Below are 20,249 nucleotides of genomic sequence, written 5' to 3' on the forward strand. Positions count from 1 at the left end.
ATACTTTATCCTGGTGATACTACAAATACACCATACTTTGTAGTTGTTACAATTGTTTTGAAGTGCTACAAATAATTTGATCTTAATCATTCATGTCGAGACATTAGAGCGAAAGTATTCAATACAAAACATTTTTCAATTCTCTATATTCTTTCTTTGTGTTTCCTTCACTGTTTTGTCCGTCACTCTCATGAGTTCTTACAACTCTTCTCACATGGATTTACATACACTCTTACACTTACACCCCCTTCCTACTTTTCTCCCTTTCATTTCCTTTTGACATTTTCCATTCTTTTTATTATTTCTATTTTTTATCTATGTTTTGGATTCTGTTTTATGTTAAATGAATTATGCCAAAAAAAAAAAAAAAAAACATCAAGAACTCGTTAATTAGACAAGAAAGTAAAATAAACATAAATCGATATTGAGTATAATATAGTTTAATATGTCAAATTAATTTAAGATATTTTTATCGATGTTTGTTCCTTGTATAATGAGGCATTTTGATAAAAGAAAAAGAACTTTGATCTTCTCCAAACAATTCAAGTAGATATTAAATTACTTACTTTCATGTTTAATCCTTTAGAAAGAATTTGTCATTTAAATATACAATTTTCTAACAAAATTTAAAATGATAATTATTAACTAATCATTATCAACACATTACTTCGTAGAATTTAAGTTGAAACAAAAAACATATCCATTGTAATTAATTAAATATGTAATAATTAAAGTGAATGAATGTTAAAAGCAAATCTTTTGTGTTAAAAAAGAATTGAAACACAATGTAAAATATAATTGAAATAAAATTTAAGTCAAAGGCACGTGGGATTGCATGTAAGTTAAAGATTCTCCCTTAAAGCTACGTCTTTCCAAAACAACCAACCAATACAAAGGGGACAAGTAAAGTTATAGTTAGTCCCTTTTCCCAACAAAATTACAATAAACTCTTTCAATCCAAAGGAAAGAAACTTTATGAACAAATAATGCCTCTTTAGTTTAACAACCTAAATACTTTATTCCTAAGTTCATTAACTAATACCCAACTCATTTCCTAATATCAACCTCAACACTAAGGGTTATTAAAACAATGATTAACAAAATGATATGATAAGATGAAGAACTTCAGAAGAATGTCTTTAGGGCGATTTCAAAGTCATTTCTTTTATTGGGGTTTGGGATAAATTTGTTCTTTTTTTCTTTCCTTCATCTATTTTTCTTTAGGTTGTTGGTCCTCCAGAGATTTTTTTCTGTTCTGAGAAAATCTTATTCTCAAAAGAAGTGAATTTGCCATAACTCCTACAGAACTCAGACCCATCAAGGCACCCGCGATCGAAGGAGTGAGTATAGTACCAGTAATAGGAAGCAAGACCCCTGCTGCAACTGGAATTCCAACCTAAATGAAGATGTCAAAGAAGTGAGATTCGTCATTCGTAAAACGAAAACGAGATTATGCTAAACAAACACGTCACTTTCAACATGTCCATTTTGGTCGTTCCACTTTAGAAATTAAACTATTTCAGTCCCTACTTGTAAAATTCAACACATATCTGAAATCCCTTCAATACAAATTTATGGCTATAGATATTTAGTGAATAGTGTAATGCTAAAATTGTAATTGAAAAGAATGAGATAAGAATGAAAGTGAAAGGATCAAAATCATCATCATTTAAAAGTAGTATTTAAACTATATAATAAATAGTCAAGCAAAAAGCCCTCTTTATATTATAAACTGAAACTGAAAGTGAGAATCTGGCTCTTTTTCTTGGTTGACCTCACTTTCAGAGTTCAGAAAGCCTCAAGGATCCGTCTTGGCCCTAGTTAACGTTCGTGTGTTTCAAATGAGTTGAATCATGTGTTGTGGTTTCGCCTTTTTAGCTTTTAAGGTGTGAGTGGGACTTTTGAGAAGCTTTTGATATGATTCAGGCAGCAAGTTGGTGGGCTATGATGAAAGACAATACGTCAGGGGCCTCCTTTCCAAAATAAGTGCCTTTTTGTTGTTCCTTTGGTATTATATGTTGTGGCATTTATGGTTAAAATGAAAATAGGAGAGTTTTTTTTAAGGTGTTCGATAGCATGCCCAAAAAGATTTCAGATCTACCAGAGCATTTAGATGGCTTTTTTGGAACTATATTTGCTTTTGATTTCCTACAATTACGGACTGTTTCTATAATATTGTCGACCCCAGGTTGGTTGAACCGTGTTTTCGTGTGCCTGGTTTCTATATAGAAAAATAAAATTGAAGCGATTAGTGTTTTTCGTAGTATATATTCTCCCAAAGATTAAATTCCTTAATGTGGGGATAAGGTGGGCTTTGAGCGTATAGACACTTTGTATGGGTTCAATTCATAATTACGAGTTCAAAGAAAATAAAACTAAAAAAAAGAAAAAGAAAAAACACCAATATAGAGCAAACTCTAAAAATGAAATCTGGCAGTGAGCCAAGTAAGAAAGGAAGTCAGATGAAATGAAGGTAAGCTCAATAAAATATTAACAAAAGGGAGCTTCCACCTGAATTTTAATACCTTAATGGCCCTTAAATTCAAAATGAAAACTGGAAGAAAACTTTGACAACCATCTGTTTCTTTTCTTCTTCTTCTTTTTTTTTTTTTTTCTTTTTTGTAAATTGTGCTTGTTTTCTTGCAATCTCTTTTCATGTATTTTATCCTACGCACCTACATTTTGAAATATTTGAATTCATATTCAAATTCCAAAACCAAATATAATTTATCTTTTTCAGAAAAACTTAACTTTTGTTTTTGAAAACTTGGACTAATTTTAAAAACATCGAAGAAAAAGTAAACAAAACTATAAAAAATAGAGACCAAGAAAGAACATAAGGTTTATTGGAGAAGTTGAGAATCCCACATTGGAAAAACTAAGGAGACTCAAACTCCATATAAGATAGGTGAGCTACTCCTCTAATTGCCAATTGGTTTTTCAGATGGAACCCCATACTATCAAGTTTAACAAGGTTTACGTGGAAACCCTAGTACATTGAGAAAAACCACAATATAGATGTTTCTTATTATTTTTAGATGATAATAAAGGTACGAATGAGAAATATTTACCGGCAACACGAGCCTAATTAAAATAAAAATTAGGGCAAAATAAATCTCAACTACCCTTGGGCAACATGACCCAAGCCCACTATTCTAATCCCCCCTCAAGTTGGGACATAAATGTCGGAAAGACCTAACTTGCTAACACATGAATCAAAGTTTTGTCTAAGGAGCCCCTTTGTGAGTATATCAACATTTTGTTGGCTCGAGGGTATGTAAGGGATGCAAATGCTACCACTATCTTGTCTCTCTTTGATAAAGTGTCTATCAATCTCCACATGTTTGGTTCTGTCATGTTGGACCAGGTTATTGGCAATGCTATGACTGCCTTGTTATCGCATAATAGTCTCATAGGCACCTCATAGTCCTGATAAAGATCATACAAAACCTTCTGGAGCCAGATTTCTTCACGTATTTCAAAACTCATAGTCCTGTATTCGGCTTCAGCATTACTTCGAGCCACAACTCTTTGATTCTTACTTCTCCAAGTAACAAGATTGGCCCACACAAATGTGCAGTAACCCAATGTGGATTTTCTATCAATAGTAGACCCTACTCAGACAGAGTCGGTATAGATCTCAATACATCTTCTGTCAGTCTTCTTCAACCTCAACCCTTTATTGGGAGTTGCTTTTAAATTCCTTTGATTTTGTTGATTGCCTTCATGTAGAAGGAGCCTGCATGAACTGACTGACAATACTTACGGCAGAGGAGATGTCAAACCTAGTGTGTGACAAGTAAATCAACTTTCCCACACGGCACTGATATTTCTCTTTATTAACAGGATTTTTGTTACCTGAATTTTCGAGTTTGACATTGAATTCAATAGGTGTATCAACATGATTACATCCCATCTTACCTGTCTCAGCTAATAAATTAAGGGTGTATTTTCTCCGAGACACGATGATGCCCTCTTTGGACCTAGCACAATGTTATCAATATAGACAATCAAGGAAGTATTTCAGATTCTTTAGGTTTTTAATTTCAAACTCATTTCCCATCTTTCTTTTTAGTTGGATGATCTCGACAGTGTCATCCTCAAATAACACAATGTTATCAATATAGACAATCAATACTACAATTTTTTCAGTTTTGGAGACTTTTGTGAACAAAGTGTGATTGAAGTGTCCTTGATTGTATCTCTAAGACTTGACGAAAGTAGCAAACTTGTCAAACCAAGCTCTTGGTGACTGTTTCAACTCGCACAAAGACTTCCAAAGTTTGCAAACCTTATTATCAAACTGAGCTTCAAATCCTAAAGGAAGACTCATATACACTTCCTCTTTTAAACCTCCATTCAAGAACGCATTCTTAAAATTAAGTTGATGTAGGGGCTAGTCTTTATTTACAACAATTGGCAACATGACTCTAACAGTGTTTAACTTGACAACAGGGGAACAAAATAGTCAACCTCATAAACTTGAGTGAACTCTTTTGCAACTAATCTGGCCTTATGCCTGTCAAGGGTACCATCTACTTTGTACATGAGTGCAAATACCCATCTACATCCCATAGTCTTGTGTCCCTTGGGGAGTGTGCAAAGATCCCAGGTATTGTTATTTTCCATGGCTTTTATTTCTTCCATGACAACAATCTTTCACTCGGAGCATTCTAAGGCAAGATGGATATTCTTGAGTATTGTAGTAGAGTCAAGGCTAGCAGTAATTATGGATGGAGTGCTTTGTACAGGACTTGGTATCGTTCCTTAATGCAATAGGAGGATCAAAGGACATATCATACTTACTGATGTATTTTGAATGGTATTGCTTGGTTTCGTTTTCAGTAAATTCTGCAATGACCTCATTTTCATTGATCCTATCCTCTTTGTCTGTGATTACTTCATCAATTGAAGTAACATCCATGGTAATAAAGTACTTAAGTGAAGATGGGTGGAAAAATTTGTAGCCCCGATGATGCAGAGGATACCTAACAAACATGCAAGTCTGTGCCTAGTGACAACATAAGGGAGGAACCAACTTCCAAACGGTGACGGTTCTTTCGCTATGCAACCCCATTTTGTTAGAGGGTGTAAGCATAGGAAATTTGGTAAATAATTCCTTTAGATTACAAAAACTCGTTAAAGATGGTTTTGAAACTCACAACCATTATCACTTTGTAAGATTGCAATCTTTATATTGAATTGAGTTTCTACATTGTAATAGAAGCTCTGAAGTGTAGAGGTGACTTCGGATTTTTCGGAGATAAAGGAAAACCCAAGTAAGACGAGTATGGTCATCAATAAGGGTCACAAACCACCGTTTTCCGGAGAAGGTAGTGACCTTCGAAGGTCCCCAAACATCACTACGAACAAGAGAGACAAGTTGGGTTGACTTGTATGGTTGTGAGGGAAAAGAGACTCGACTGCCTAATGCACACATCATTAGCTAAAAGAAGAACCATCATCTTTAGAAAAAAGATGAGAAAATAAGTGTTTCAATATTGAAAATTGGGGTGGCCTAAACGAAAATGCCACAACATACAATCTGTTTTAGTAGTAAAGTATGAAGATAAAAGACTAGTCCTAGAAAAATGATACTAGAGGAGGCATCATCATCAATTAGGTAGAGTCCTCTACTATGCCAAACAATGCCAATCATCCTTCCCAAGCTCAAGTCCTGGAAAGAAACATAATCAGGTAAGAGTATTGCTTTACAGTGCAATCCACTAGTAATCTTGCTTATAGACAGAAGATTAAAGAAAATTAGTGCACATGCAACATAGTGTGTAAGGTTAATCCTTTAAAAAGAGAAATCTACCCCTTCCTAACAATGGTAGCCAAGAAACCATCTGCAATTCTTATTTTCTCATTCTCAGGACACGAAATGTAGAACTAAAATGCTTAGAAAAACTGTAAAATGATATATGGTGCCAGAGTCCAGGATCCAGAGGTTCTTCCCATCAACACTAATAAGACGGAAGGATCGAGATATACCTATCTGGACAATAGCTCCTAGTGTAGTCAGGTTGGGATCCCCTAGTGGCTAAGAAGGGCCGACAAATTCACTCACATAAGCCCGCCCCGGTTTTGTTTGTCATTGGAAGAGTATCTCTTACCTTTGGGAGACGACCATGTAACTTCCAACACTGCTCCTTGGTATGCCACTGCTTCTTGCAATGCTCAAAGATGGGGATTGGTTTTCCATTGTGCTTCTCATTGTCATGACTAGGGGACTTCGCACTAAAGGTTGTAGAATTAATGGCAAGGGTTGCAACTACTCATAGCACTGGTATGATTCTCCTCAAGGCAAACCTCAGAACAAACCTCCACCAGGGAGGGTATAGGTCTTTAGTCTAGTATACGCCCGCAGACAATATCGAACTTAGGGTTGAGACCAGCAAGAAAAACATAAATCTTATCAACCTCCTCAATCCTGGAGTACTGTAGTTGGGACAATTCCAAACAATTTTTCTGCATAGGTCAAATTCCTGCCAGATAAGGAAGAGCCTATTAAAAAAGGATGTCACATCCATTGTCCCCTGTTTGCATTCGTGAACCTGTTTTTGCAGAGTGTATAAACAAAAAGCATTCTGACGCTTAGAATACAATTTCTAAGTCGTGTCACAAATATTCTTAGCAATTGTAGCATACAGTAAGGGCTTGCCGATCTGTGGTTCCATACTGTTAATCAATGAGGACTGAATAAGAGAATCCTCCCCTTTCCAGTGGAGGACGAGGTATCTCACCTATCGAAAACCCAAACTTGTGGAGCCCTTCAAGAATCATTTTGATAGATTGGGACCACGAAAAATAGTTATGGCCATTCAACTTTTCCTGTGTAAAATATCACGTTGACCGTACTTAGACATATAGGAATAGGATAAAGAGGGGAACGATGTAACCGAATTCTCAGAATACATTGATGGGACTGTATGAGGGTTAGCACTGGGGTTGGTAGAAGTGGCTCCTAATGCCACTTCAATCGCTACAATTTGTTATCGAAGCATGTCCAATTGTTGTTGGGCTATTCCCGGAGAGGAAGCCTGTACATGAGGATTTAATTGTGCCGAACACTCACCACCCTCAAAAGTTGAATGGATGTGAATAGCAGAAACAGTGGGTAGCGGCTAGACATTGGTCTGCGGCTGGAGGTAATTGAGCGATAACGCGTGTAGAAGAAGCGATGGCGCGTGGGAATTGACAGCGGTGCGTGCATGAAACCCAAAAGATTCAATTGCAACTAGGTTGTTTGGGTGGTGTTGTGGCATGCGTGCATCCCGTGAAGATGAGGAGGATGGCCAACCGGAAAGCTCAGTTGAAGAGTGGTGGTGGCTGGACCTCTTGCAGCTGCAGGAGGAAGTTCACCAAAATGCTACGACTGAAGAGAAGGGTTGGCCGGCAAGTTCTGTAAGTGGCAAAATAGATCCTCCATGGCATCACTGATTTGAGCATCGATGGTGGCAGCGACGCCGGTGCTGATCTTGGTGGTTGTCTCCCTCGTTTGAGTTCCATCAAGTATCAAGTCGTCTAGAGTTTCATTAATATCTCACTCTGATACCATATCAAAAAGTAGAGATGAAGAAAGAACACAAGGTCTATCTGAAAACCCTATTACAAGGAGAAAAACTACAGTATAAATGTTTTTTTTTTTTTTTTTTATGATAATAAAGACACAAAAGGAAAATATTTATAGGCAATATGAGCCTAGTTAAAATAAAAAATTAGGGCAAAGTAAATCTCAACTACCATTTTCAAAATGACCCAAGCAAAAAAAAAAAAAAATCAATATGTAGGGTCTTGTGTTTATAAACTTCATTTTAAGAAACCAAAACTAAAGGTCAGAGCCTAATGTTCAGTTGTAGGCAGCATTAGAAGTGGAATGAATTTTCTGTAATATAATGGAAGGGAAAAATAGACATCTGTTAATGGTTAGAACTTACGATGTTATATCCAAATGCCCACCAAAGGTTTTGCTTCACGGTCTTCATGGTTAACCTGCTGAGCTCCAAAGCATCAAGCAACTGCAAGGAAATTTTTGAAGGAATTTACATCCAAACTAATAAAACCAAAGGAGAACATGATTTATAAAATGAATTTCACAAGACAAATAGTCACGCCCATCATGTTTGTTGATATTCACAAGAAAAATTGACTCCTAATGTTGCCTTTGGCTTTTGATCTCCAGAGGTTTCAAAAATGAAACCTGATGTTAGTTAAGGGGTATAAGGGTAAACAAATAGAAGGAAGTTACTAGCAGTTATCGTGTAAGGGAAAGTTACTAGTAGTTATTGTGTAAGTACCCACAACTTGTTATAAATAGAGGGAAGGTAAGTGAGAGTAAGGGAGGTTATTCTGTGAAGAGATCTAAGGCGAGGGTGAAAAGACTAAAAAAGAAGGTTCCAAGTGTCTTATACTTGGTTTTTCTTGTATTTCCTCATAGTTACGTTATAATAAATTCAGATCTTGTTCTTATTAAAAAGTAACCTGTGAGAGAAATTTTATTAATGATCAAAAGTTGTGAATACAAGAAGATAACTATTCTATTTATAGAGAATTGAAAAGCAAATCAATCCTAATCCTAATTAATAAAAAAAATTCAATCCTAATCATAATTAATAAAAGAAACTTAATCCCAATCCTTAATAAACCAAAGAAACTAAATCCTAATCCTCCTAATAAATCAAGAAACTTATCATAATTCATAATCCTAATAATTGATACCATAATACCCTAATCCTACTGCATCATTCTATCCCTCCAAAAAGAAACTTGTCCTTGAATGTTCAAATGAAATTGAAGGTAAAATTAAAAATAATCCAAGAGACAAAGTGAAAATTCTCATCCTTGAGTTCGAGGTGATAATATGAAGCTTTTGTTTCTTAGCTCTTTGAGTACGGTAGACTCCAACAGAAAAATCTCTGCCTAAAATTTACTAAATCCAAATTGAAAATGTAATAATGCTCCACAAGAGTCTCTTCCAATTGAGTTGTATTGAAGGCGGGAAAAGAAAATATGATACCGAGTTACGTGAAAACCCAAAAATCGAGAGAAAATCCACTATTTGATTTTCTTATTATTATTTCATATGAACAAATGGTACGATAGGAGAAAAATAAATGGATAACAAGCTTAAGCCCACTAATTCTAACACTCCCTCTCAAGTTGGGATGTAAATATCAATAAGGCCCAACTTGCTATAGCAGGTTTTTCAGAAAACTTGGTTCATAGGTAGGACCATGGGATGAGGATCGGGGTCAGATAAGGTAACAAGGGTAGGACGGGTAGACTCTAAGCGACAGTTAGACTCTTCACTCATACTCTCCCCCGAAGATGGCTAACGAGAAAGAAAGGCCGATCCTCACAAAAGGTGACATCCATAGTGACAAAGTATTTATGGGAAGGAGGATGAAAACATTAATAGCCCCATTGATGAAGAGAATACCCAACAAACACACATTCCTAAGACTGATGGGTGAATTTGGTTTGATTAGAGCCAAAGCAATGAACGTAGGCTGTACACCCAAACACTCGAAGGGGGACCTCATAAGTGATGTGGGCAGAGGGATATAACTCCTTGAGACAATCTAAGGGAATTTGTAGGTGGAGGACACGAGAGGGCATCCTATTGATGAGATAAGTTGCAGTAAGAACAACATTTCCCTACAGATAAGAGGGAAGAAAAGTAGACAACATAAAGGCTACTTCCAAAAGGGGACGGTTTTTCTGCTCAACAACCCCGTTTTGTTGAGGGATGTAAGCACATGAGCTCTGGTGAACAATCACATTGGAGGACAAAAACTCACTAAGGGTATGGTTTTGAAACTCACGACCATTATCACTCCGAAGAATCGCAATTTTTGCATTGAACTGTGTTTTTACGGTGTGATAGAAGTTCTAGAATACGGAGGAAACATCAGATTTTCAGTGATAAGGAAGACCCAGGTAAGACGAGTATGATCATCAATAAAGGTAACAGACCATCATTTTTCAAAAAAGGTAGTGACCTTTTATAGACCCCAAACGTCATTGTGGATAAGGGTGAATAATCAGGTTGGTTTATATAGATAAGAGAAAGGAAATCCAATGCTCTTTAGCCAAAATATACATATCACAAGATAAAGATGAGACATTAACTTTAGAGAAAACCCTAAAAGCTAAAGTCCTAAAAAGAAACATAATAAGTTAAGAAAGTAGCTTTATAGTTTAGCACACGGGTGATCTTGCTTATAGATAGCAAATTATATGAAATCATAGACACATGCAACATATTCTTGAGGGGTACCCCTAAAAGGAAACGATTTGTCCCTTCCTAGCAATTGGAGCCAAGGAACCATTGGCTCTTCTCATTACCAACACACGAAATATAAGAAACAAAATTCTCAGAGGAACCTATCAAATATCTGTAGCACCCAAGTCTAGGAACCAAGGATTTTGTCCATTGACACTAATAAGATAAGGGTCTGAGGCATACCTGACTAAGCAATGGCTCCTAGAATGGAGGGGGACTAGGACAATTCTGGTTTACAATAGGGCCAAGTGGTTGAGAGGTTCCAGCAGACTCACTCATATAAGCACGTCCTAAACTCTGTTTATCATTTGAGGAACGTTTCTTACCTCCTAGAGAATGACTATGTAGTTTCCAATATTAATTCTTAGTGTGTCGTCGTTTGTTGCAATGTTGATAGATAAGAATCGGTTTCCCGTTGTTTTTCTTAGTATCATGGATAGAGGATCATGCACTGAAGGCAACGGAGTTAGTAGCAGAAGTAGTCAGAACACTCATGGCACTCGTAAGATATTCTTCGAGACGGACTCCATGACACACTTCCATTTTGTTTTTCTCACTATCATGGGTAGAGGATCATGCACTCAAGGCAGCCGAGTTAGTAGCAAAAGTAGTCAAAACACTCATGGCACTCGCAAGATATTCTTCGAGACAAACTCCATAACACACTTCCATTATGGAGGAAAGAGGTTTGTGGCCTAATATACGACCATGAACTAAGTCAATCTTGGGGTTGAGACCGACAAGGAAGTCATAAATCCAATCAGCTTCTTCAAGTTTAGCATACAGTATGTCAACATTCGGAGTATCCCAGATTGTGTCTTTGCACAAGTCTATCTCTTGCCAAATCAGGGAAAGTTTATTAAAGTAGGAGGTTACATTCAGAGTTCCCTGGTTGCAATTAGGGGTTTAAACGGGTTGGGGGCATTCTCGACCCAACCCAACCCTTAAAATATAGGTTGGGTTGTCAAGTTGTATTGTTTCATAAACCCTTAAAAGACTGAGAGGTAGATTGAGAGAACGCCGACGACAAAGCTACAAAACGCAATGACACCCTAGCGACAACACAACAAAGATTGAGAAGGAGAGACAATCGGAGACGGTGAAAAGAGAAGCCAATGGCTACATAGACTGAGGAGAGGTGTGAGATGAGAAGCTGAGACAAGAGGGAGAGGGAGAGGGTGAGTCAGAGAGATGTCAGGCGTGGCGTGAAGTTGTGTTAAACGAAGTGAGAGTTGACCTAAATTTACTATTTACTAAATTAATAATAAAATATAATAGAAATAGAAATATATAAACATAAATACATATTATATACATACATAATATATAAATGTATATATGTATATATCATTAATTTGGGTTGGGTTGGGTTGAATCGAATTTTTCAACCCCAACCCAAAACCCAACCTAACTGAAAAAAACAAAATTTTTTAACCCAACCCAATATAAATTTTAAACTAACCCAAATAATATGGGTTGGGTAGTTTAGGTTATTCAGGTTGTCGGGTTATTCTTACACCCCTAATTGCAATCATGGACTTGTTTCCTCAGTTTATGTAGTCGAGAGGCGTTCTAACGCTTCAAATAGAGTTTCTAAGTGGTATCTCATAGGTCCTTCACAGTTGCTGCATATAGCAAAAGGTTTGCCAATTTGTGGTTCCATACTATTAATCGGACCAAATAACGGAATTCTTCCCCCCTCTCTAGATCGTTTTTGGGGGTCACCAGGTGGGAGACAAAGAGTCTCTTGTTAGAAAACCAAATTGGTGACGTCCCTCAACAATCATTTTGACTGACGATTTAGCTTCTCTCCCGGAAAGACCTGTAAACGGTGTCAGAGAACTAGTTACATAATTGGAGGACAAATTAAGAGAAGTTACTGAGTTCTTGGAATACATCAGCGAGTCAGTTTGTTTGGATTGTGTCAAGATTCACCAACCTCAAAACCTAATTTATTATGGAGTTGATCGGTCCCGGTACCACAAATGTTGGTTGCTGTAATGGATTAGAATGAGTAGCAATAGCATGTGATTTAGGGTTTGTGGCATGTGGATCAATGGCTGACCGAAAGGGTTTTGCAGCTAGACAACATTGGCCCACTATTCGAAGGAACCACATGGTTAGGATTCTTCATTCACACTCTCCCCCTGAAGCCAGCAGTAAAAGAAAACATGCCACCGAATTACGTGGAAACCCGAGAACCGAAAGAAAAACCACGATTTGACTTTCTTATTATTATTTCATACGAACAAAAGGTATAATAAGGGAAAAATAAATAGACAACAAGCTTAAGATAAAAAAGGAAAGAATATTAGAGCTAATCTTTCCTTGGGCTTAAGCCCACTAATTCTAACAAGTTGAATATGGACCTTTGACTATTGAGTTCTGAAATTAAAGTGATACATCTGATCTGGGATCATGAAGCCCAACAGGAAGAGATCCACTAAATAGTCCAAGGTTGAAGTAAACATATTGTTAATTAGGGTTTATGTGGGAATTACCAAAATTGCTCTTGCTTCTATTATCTTTACCTCTCCATCATGAACATGGACAGCCGGCACTAATGTTCTCTTTTTCTTCTATCTTCCTCAACCTATGCTCAGGTCTAACCTCGCTCGATGATGTTGCAACATCAGCAGATATGACAAACTCTTCTGACACTACTTTCGTTGCTAAGTTGTGGTCATCCTTGTCTTGTTTGACTTCTTTAATCTTCAATGAACCATCTTCTTCTTTACCAAACAATTCCACTTATGTTGTTGTCTTCTTAGAAAATTTGCTCCTGTCTCAATTGTTTTTGGATGTTAAGAAGGGGTTCTTGAATGTTTCTTGGATTCCTTTGATGCTGTTGGATGTTATTAGGGTTTACCGTTTACCAAATCTTAAAGTTGTTTCTGCCCTTGGTATAATTAATACAATTGAAGAGAAATTTTCTTGAGTAACCTCATGATATCATAGAACCTTAGACTGACCGCAAGCGTTTCATAGTCTTTGTTGATAGGACGGTGGGTGTCTTTGCCTGTTTGTTTTGGGAAGTTTTTGTCGTGGAAGGATTCTTTTCCTCCATCAAGCCCAATTGATCTTGATGCTCTGATTCTGATTGGTGTATACCAAACAAGAAAATTTTTACTGATGGTAAAAAATTATGAATACAAGAAGACTCTATTTATAGAGAATTCCTAATCCTAATTAATAAAAGGAACTAATCCTAATCCTAAAAAAGCAAAGAAACTAACTCTTAATAAATCAAAGAAACTAAATCCTAATAAATCAAAGAAACTTATCCTAATCCTAATAAATTAAGGATTTGACCATAATACCCTAATCCTACAGCATCACATAGTTGGTTCAGGAGCATTTTGGTTAGAAACACCCACTACTGATTAGTTAATGAACAACTATCATATTGTAGGGAGAAGACCTAACTAAGAGATAGACCCCAGGCCCCACTCTTTTCCTTGTAAATGGTGCTGGCCAGTTCCAAAGGTTCCCCATCAAGGAGTGCTTTGAGGAAAGGTACGTTGGTAAAAACCTCCCACTGTTACGGTAGAAACAAACAAAAAATTGACAAAAAAAATTAAGCTAGAAACATGTGAATTAATGTGGAAAAATTCCATGTTAGAAAAAAACCACGGACCAAAAAATGTCAACATATGAAAGAGTATACCAATCACACATAAATCTCTCATCGATTCCAATTACAAGAGCACTCTCTCCCTCTAAAGTTCAACTACGAGCCGTTGGATAGATAAGTAATTAGAATATTTAAATTTTGATTTTGGTCCCTTTAGAATAAAATTTGTCTATACCTAAATTGATTGGCATACGTTGAGCAAATATGGGAACAGTCTAAAATGTCCTTGGGTCAGACTCTCAAGAACGTGGAGGAAGGTGGAAGCATTGCCCTCATTTAAGCTTGGTAATGGAAGAAGATTGGCCTTCTGGACAGATTCAAGGGCAGGTGATATATCCCCCTAAATCTCCAGTTCCCTAAGCTATTCAGAATTGATTTGCTACCTATTGGTTCAGCTGCTGCCCATTGGTACATTGTGACAAATTCTTGGTCTATAGTGTTTCGTAGACGGCTGAAAGATGATGAAATTCCAGATTTCCAATCTATGCTACTCCTGTCTCTCCTAAGAGGGTGACAAAATCAAAAGATAAGTAAAGTATGGTCATTAGATCCACTGGGCAGATTCTCAGTCAAATCCCTTTCGACTCATCTTTCCCCATCTTCCCTGCTGGACAAAGCTACTTGCAAAGCTCTCTGAAAGACTAGCAACCCAAGGAGAGTTAACATATTAATATGGATTATGGATTATGGCTTTCAGTCTCCTAATTTGTTCCTTGTTCATGCAAGAAAATTTCCCAACAAGTGCTTTCTCCTCTTAGTGTGCCCTCTTTGCTTGAAAGACAATGAGGACTTTTACATCTATTCATTTTATGCCCCTATTCCACTAACTGTGGGAGTTTTTTTTTCTATTTATAATGTGGTTTGGGCTTTCAACGGATCTCTAAGCTCAAATGTTTTTCAGCTGTTGAGGGGCCCTTTGTTGCCAAATAGACGGAGATTAATTTGGGCAAACATGTCAAAGCTCTGCTGGCAGAAATCTGATTTGGGTGCAATCAGCACATTTTTCATGACAAAGCAAGGGGCTAGGTGGACATGGCAAAGAAGAATGCTGCAGCCTGGTGTTTTTTTTTTTTTTTGAAATGGAGACGAGCCTCTTTATTAAAAAATAAATAAGACTAATGCTCAAAGTACCAAAGTAATATACTAAGAGCAAAATAAAAAAGAAACAAAGTCAACCAAACAAACTAAGTAACGATGAACCCAAACAAAACATATGGGAAAACTGTGGAATTCAAGGATTATTTATTTCAGGATATATGTTTAAACTGTGGGCGGCTTTCATCCATCAACCACTCTAATGGGGGCTGATCTTCCTGCACTTCTCAGCACAGCTGCTCAAGACTTGCATCTATATGGCCTCGTTTTTTTATTAGAGGAACTTCTATTCAGTTTTGTTAGATATAGAAGATTATCTAGATTGGGGGTCTTCTGTATTCCTTCTCACGTGTACTCTTCTTTTTAGCTTGTTTTCTGTATTTATTTTTCTGTGGCTGTTTGCTCTCGGATTATTCGGTCTAGTTTTGTTCTCTTGGAATTTCTGATCTTGGGATATGATGATGGTGCTAAGGGGTGTCAACCTAGTTGAGATGTCTAGGTGTGCCTCTTGATCCTCTCTTTTTTAGGCATCTCTATTATACTCTTTGTATAATTCTATTGTAATTTGAGTTGTTATTTTAATAAAGAAACTTGTCTCATTCTAACAAAAAGTTGAACTTCTCTCACTGTTGTCTGGGAGCCATTTCTGCAATGTCCCCGAGCCTTGAGTGTGGACTCCATTGTATTTTGTTGTGATAACTATTTATAGAACAAGAATAAACTTCTCTAATGTTCTAATTAAAATAAAATTTCCTGTAAGAAAAATCAAATTGCGATCTTTCAATCCCACATGGTAGCACATCAAATTGTGTTGGCATGAGGACGACAAAGGTCTGTCAACCAACAAAATATAGGCTCAGAAATAAATACGGGCAGCAGACTTTAAGTGCATACAAAGACAGTTGCGTTCTATCATTTATAAACACTGGCAACAAAATAACATATGGCTTGAAGTACCTGAGAGAGTCTGTTGCCCATTAACACAATAGGAGACACCTCACTGGCGGCTCCAACACCCCCACCCATTGCAATTCCAATATCTGCAGTAGCCAAAGCAGCAGCATCGTTGATTCCATCACCAACCATCGCTACAATGTTGTTGTTCTCCTGAAGTTCACTAATAAACTTCTTCTTTTCATGGGGTTTAACTCCAGATCGTACCTTCAAATATTTTTTATAAAAAAAGAAAAAGAAAAGAACTCGATAAGTTGTGTCTTGTAAGTAGTACAATAACACGAAATCTCCTTTGATCCTAAGCAAGGCACAACACACCCAACGAGGTCACGTCAATCTGGGTGAAATGTCACATACCATGTAAAAAATGTTTCTAATGATATACCACAAAAACTAAAAACTCTTTTCAGAATCAGCATATGGATGTTGCTTAAAAACCAAGAATCAAGATTGATCGTAGACAAGATTGTTTTGTCAATAAAATAGAAAAAGAAACCATGAAGTCAATGGAACAAGGAAGCAGAAACTTGGAGAACGATGTTCATGCATAAGCAAAAAAGGATTAAGGTTTCAAGGTCTTAAATTCATTTAGGGAAAAATACCTATTTTTTGAATTAGCAGGTTGAAGTATTTCATATAATTAAGGCCATGTCTGGATTGACTTTCTAAGTGTTTAAATAAGTATTTATAAGTGCAAAAACAATGTTCATAAAGACTTAGAAAGTCAACCTAAACAGACACTAAATTTACTATAATGTATCAGCTTTAAGCTTTTGAGTTCACTGGGTTATCATTGTTATTGTCCTACTCTTATACTTATTTGAGTTTGAGGTTCAATCTAGACCTGCTTTTTAAAATAACTGTGCAAAGAAAATGGAAAAATTTGCCAAACCCTTGCACGTATATTGTGCTAAATTCAACTTCTCAAGCCATCTTTATGGTCACAAGCTACTATGAAAGAACATACAAAAATACAGATACAGTGATTCGTCAATTTAAAAAAAAATGAAGAAACAGATACGTCAAAGATACGTCATCATTGTGTGTGAAACTAATAACACGTGACTATCTATCGTGGTTTTTCTCCCTATTCTAGGGTTTTCCTTTTCCACGTAAACCTTGTGTTCTCTTTTTTACCGTTTAACATGTTTATCAGAGTATGGTGACGAAACCTAAGCCGTCATTGACAAAAACCAACCAGTGCAAGATAACCTTATTTTTGCACTAGCCTTGCATCCACCACAGCTGCCAATGGGGCCTCTGACCACCGCCATTTTTTCTGCCACTATCGTCCAAGTCGCTATTGATCGTTAGTTTCAATCCTTGTGTATCCGTCCAACTCTAGCATCACCACAACTCTTTGATGGAAACCCTAGCCAAAACATATACCATGAAACCAAGATTAGTGAGTTGTCCACCTACCACAAAGGTAAATACCCCGCCTCAACAACAAGCTTCTCGCAGCAACCAGTTTTCCTTCATCTTGCATCACCTTAGTTATGGACATCAAGGTTTGGTTAGTTTATCTCCAATAATGGGTTGACTAATCTTCAGACAAGTTTGCAGCAAAAAATCACTGCTCCTGGGGCAGCCTTAGATGCTTCCACAAATTTAATTCCAGTATAATGAATTCTGACACTCCTTTCGGTCAACCGATGTATCAGAGAATCCGGTAATCTCATTTCCTACTTTAACTACTTGTCTGGCTCTTTGGAAAATTCCTTAGGGTTGATTGCAGGAGAGATACCAAGACCTAGATCAGGGGATCCTTAGGAGCACATATGGAAAGGAGAAGACTCCCTGCTTCGATCACTATTGATTAATAGTATGGAACCTCATATAGGAAAACCATTGTTATACCTTGCAGCTACTTGAGATATCTGGGATGCAGTTCATAAATTATATTCTAAAAGGAAGAATGCATCTCATTTTTACACTCTGCGTAAACAGGCTCACGAGTGCAAACAGGGGACGATGATGCCACTTCATACTTTAACAAATTGTCAATGATCTGGCCGGAGATGGATTTGTATCTGAAATTATCTGGAGTTTGTGTGGACATGTCCAGTATTCCAAGATTGAAAAAGTCGACCGTGTTTATGATTTCCTAGCTGGTTTGAACTCCAAGTTCGATGTAATGCAACGTCGTATATTGGGAAAGAGGCCTATACCTTCTCTTGTGGAAGTGTGTTATGAGGAGCGTCTAGAGGAAGATAGAGTATGTGCTATGAACATCACGACTATATTTGCTGCTGATGCTGCTGCTTTTCGTGCAAAATTATCTGGTTCCGATAGTGACAAGTAAAATGAGAAATAGACACCAGCATGTGAACATTGCAAGAAACCTTGGCATATGAAAGAATAGTGCTGGAAGTTACATGGTAGACCACCAAATGGCAGAAGACGTCCTCCAAATGACAAGCCCAACCCTGGTCGAGCTCTTATGAGTGAATCGACAAGTGACCTTGGTGTCTCTTCCCTTGGGGTCATTGTTCAATCAGGTACATTTGCATCTTGTCTCCTTAGCATTAATGGTAAGAAACCATGCATACTTGATTCAAGTGCTACAAATCATTTGACTAGATCCTATGAAATACTTTTATCATATCTTTCCAATGCTGGTAATGAAAAGATTCGGATTGAAGATGGGCCCTCTACTCCTGTTGCCGACATGGGTCATAATTCTTCCTTCGATGGTTTAACTTTACAAAATGTGATACATGTACCCAAACTATCTTACAATTTAATATCTATTAGTAAGATAACTAGAGATCTGAATTGTCAAGTTCCCTTCTCACCAAATAATGTTTTCTTTCAAGACTCTATTTCCTCGACGATGATGTTTCCTCTAGGAATTGTTATACGACAGTTTGTTGTCTTCTTATTTTTCAACCTCAAAAATAGATGACATGTTATGGCATTTTCGCCTTGGTCACCCAAATTTCCAATATATGAAAATTTCTCATTTATTTAATAAAGTTGAGGTCTCTTCTCTGTCTTGTGATGCGTGCATTCGTGTAAAACAACGTAGGGTCACCTTTCCGTCTCAACTTTATAAATCTTCTCAACTCTTCACCCTTATTCATAGTGATGTTTGGGGTCCTCGAGTATTACCACCTCTTCGGTGAAAAGTTAGTTTGTGACCCTTATTGATGATCATATCCATCTCACATGGGTTTTTCTCCTTACCGATAAATATGAGGTTTCATCAATGTTTCAAAAATCTTACACTCCCATTAAGACTCAGTTTTTAGCCAAAATTGTTTTTCGTAGTAGTGATAATGGTCTTGAGTTCCTTAATAATACCCTTTGTGACCTTCTGTCGTCAAAAGGCATTGTCTACCAAAGCTCATGTGCTTATACCCCTCAACAAAAGGAGGTGGTTGAAAGGAAAAATTGTCACCTCCTCGAGGTTGCATGGTCCTTCTGTTTTCTACTTCACTTTCATCATGCTTATGGGGGGATGCAGTTCTCAATACAACTCATCTTATTAATTGAATATCTTAACATGTCTTCCAACTCCAAACCCTTTTTGAATTCCTCAAAGAGTCATACCCTACCACGTGGCTTGTTCTCGATGTCTTCTCTTCAAGTTTTTGAGTGCACCACCTTTGTCCATAGTCATGGTCCTAACCAAACTAAGTTCACTCATGCTCAAAAATGTGTCTTTGCTGGGTATCCCCTTCACCAACGAGGTTATAAATGCTTCCATCTTTCTTCCCAAAAATACGTCATCTCCATGGATGTAATATTCCTTGAGGATCAACCTTTTTCCCACGTTAGTCATCTTCACGAGAAAATACAAGTGAAGAGATCAATTGGTCCACGTCTTTAGTCCCTACTAACCTTCCTAAACCCATCTTGAGAGTCCATGGTTCTAATCACCGAACAAATCCCTTGGATAACTTACTACAAGAAGAATTTCATAAAGGAAATGGTGTCCCCTATTGCTCCGCTCGCTCCGGTCCATGGATCTGGGCCAACACAAAGGAACATTTTGCTTCTCCAAGTAATTATTTCATAATCACAAGTTCTATACGATCCTCACCAAGATAATGTTTTACCTATGAAGCTCTATTGTGCTAATAAAGCGACTACAAGCATAGCTAATAATCCTATACAACATGATAGAAAAAAACATGTGGAGATTAACACACCTTATAAAAAAGAAACTGGACAATGGCAATATCTGTATTCTGTATATTCCATCTTGTCAACAAGTTGTAAATGTTCTCACCAAAGGGTTACTCATACCAAGTTATTTGTTAACAAATTGAA

At 37.1% G+C, this 20,249-nt stretch overlaps 1 protein-coding gene across 2 annotated transcripts in view; it reads right to left on the reverse strand.

The window, feature by feature from the left end:
• Positions 1-788: 788 nt before the first annotated feature.
• Positions 789-20,249, reverse strand: part of LOC101214702 (copper-transporting ATPase PAA1, chloroplastic) — a 48,050-nt gene continuing 28,589 nt past the window's right edge. For both annotated transcript variants that reach the window (XM_004137117.3, XM_031884043.1), the window contains exons 15-17: positions 15,975-16,178; positions 7,941-8,021; positions 789-1,396 (exon numbers count right to left, since the gene is read on the reverse strand). In XM_004137117.3, coding sequence (XP_004137165.1) covers positions 1,211-1,396; positions 7,941-8,021; positions 15,975-16,178 — 471 coding nt within the window. In that variant the 3' untranslated portion in view covers positions 789-1,210. The remainder of the gene's footprint in view (positions 1,397-7,940; positions 8,022-15,974; positions 16,179-20,249) is intronic.

This window comes from Cucumis sativus, chromosome 4 (genome assembly GCF_000004075.3).
Source record: "Cucumis sativus cultivar 9930 chromosome 4, Cucumber_9930_V3, whole genome shotgun sequence".
Lineage (NCBI taxonomy): Eukaryota > Viridiplantae > Streptophyta > Magnoliopsida > Cucurbitales > Cucurbitaceae > Cucumis > Cucumis sativus.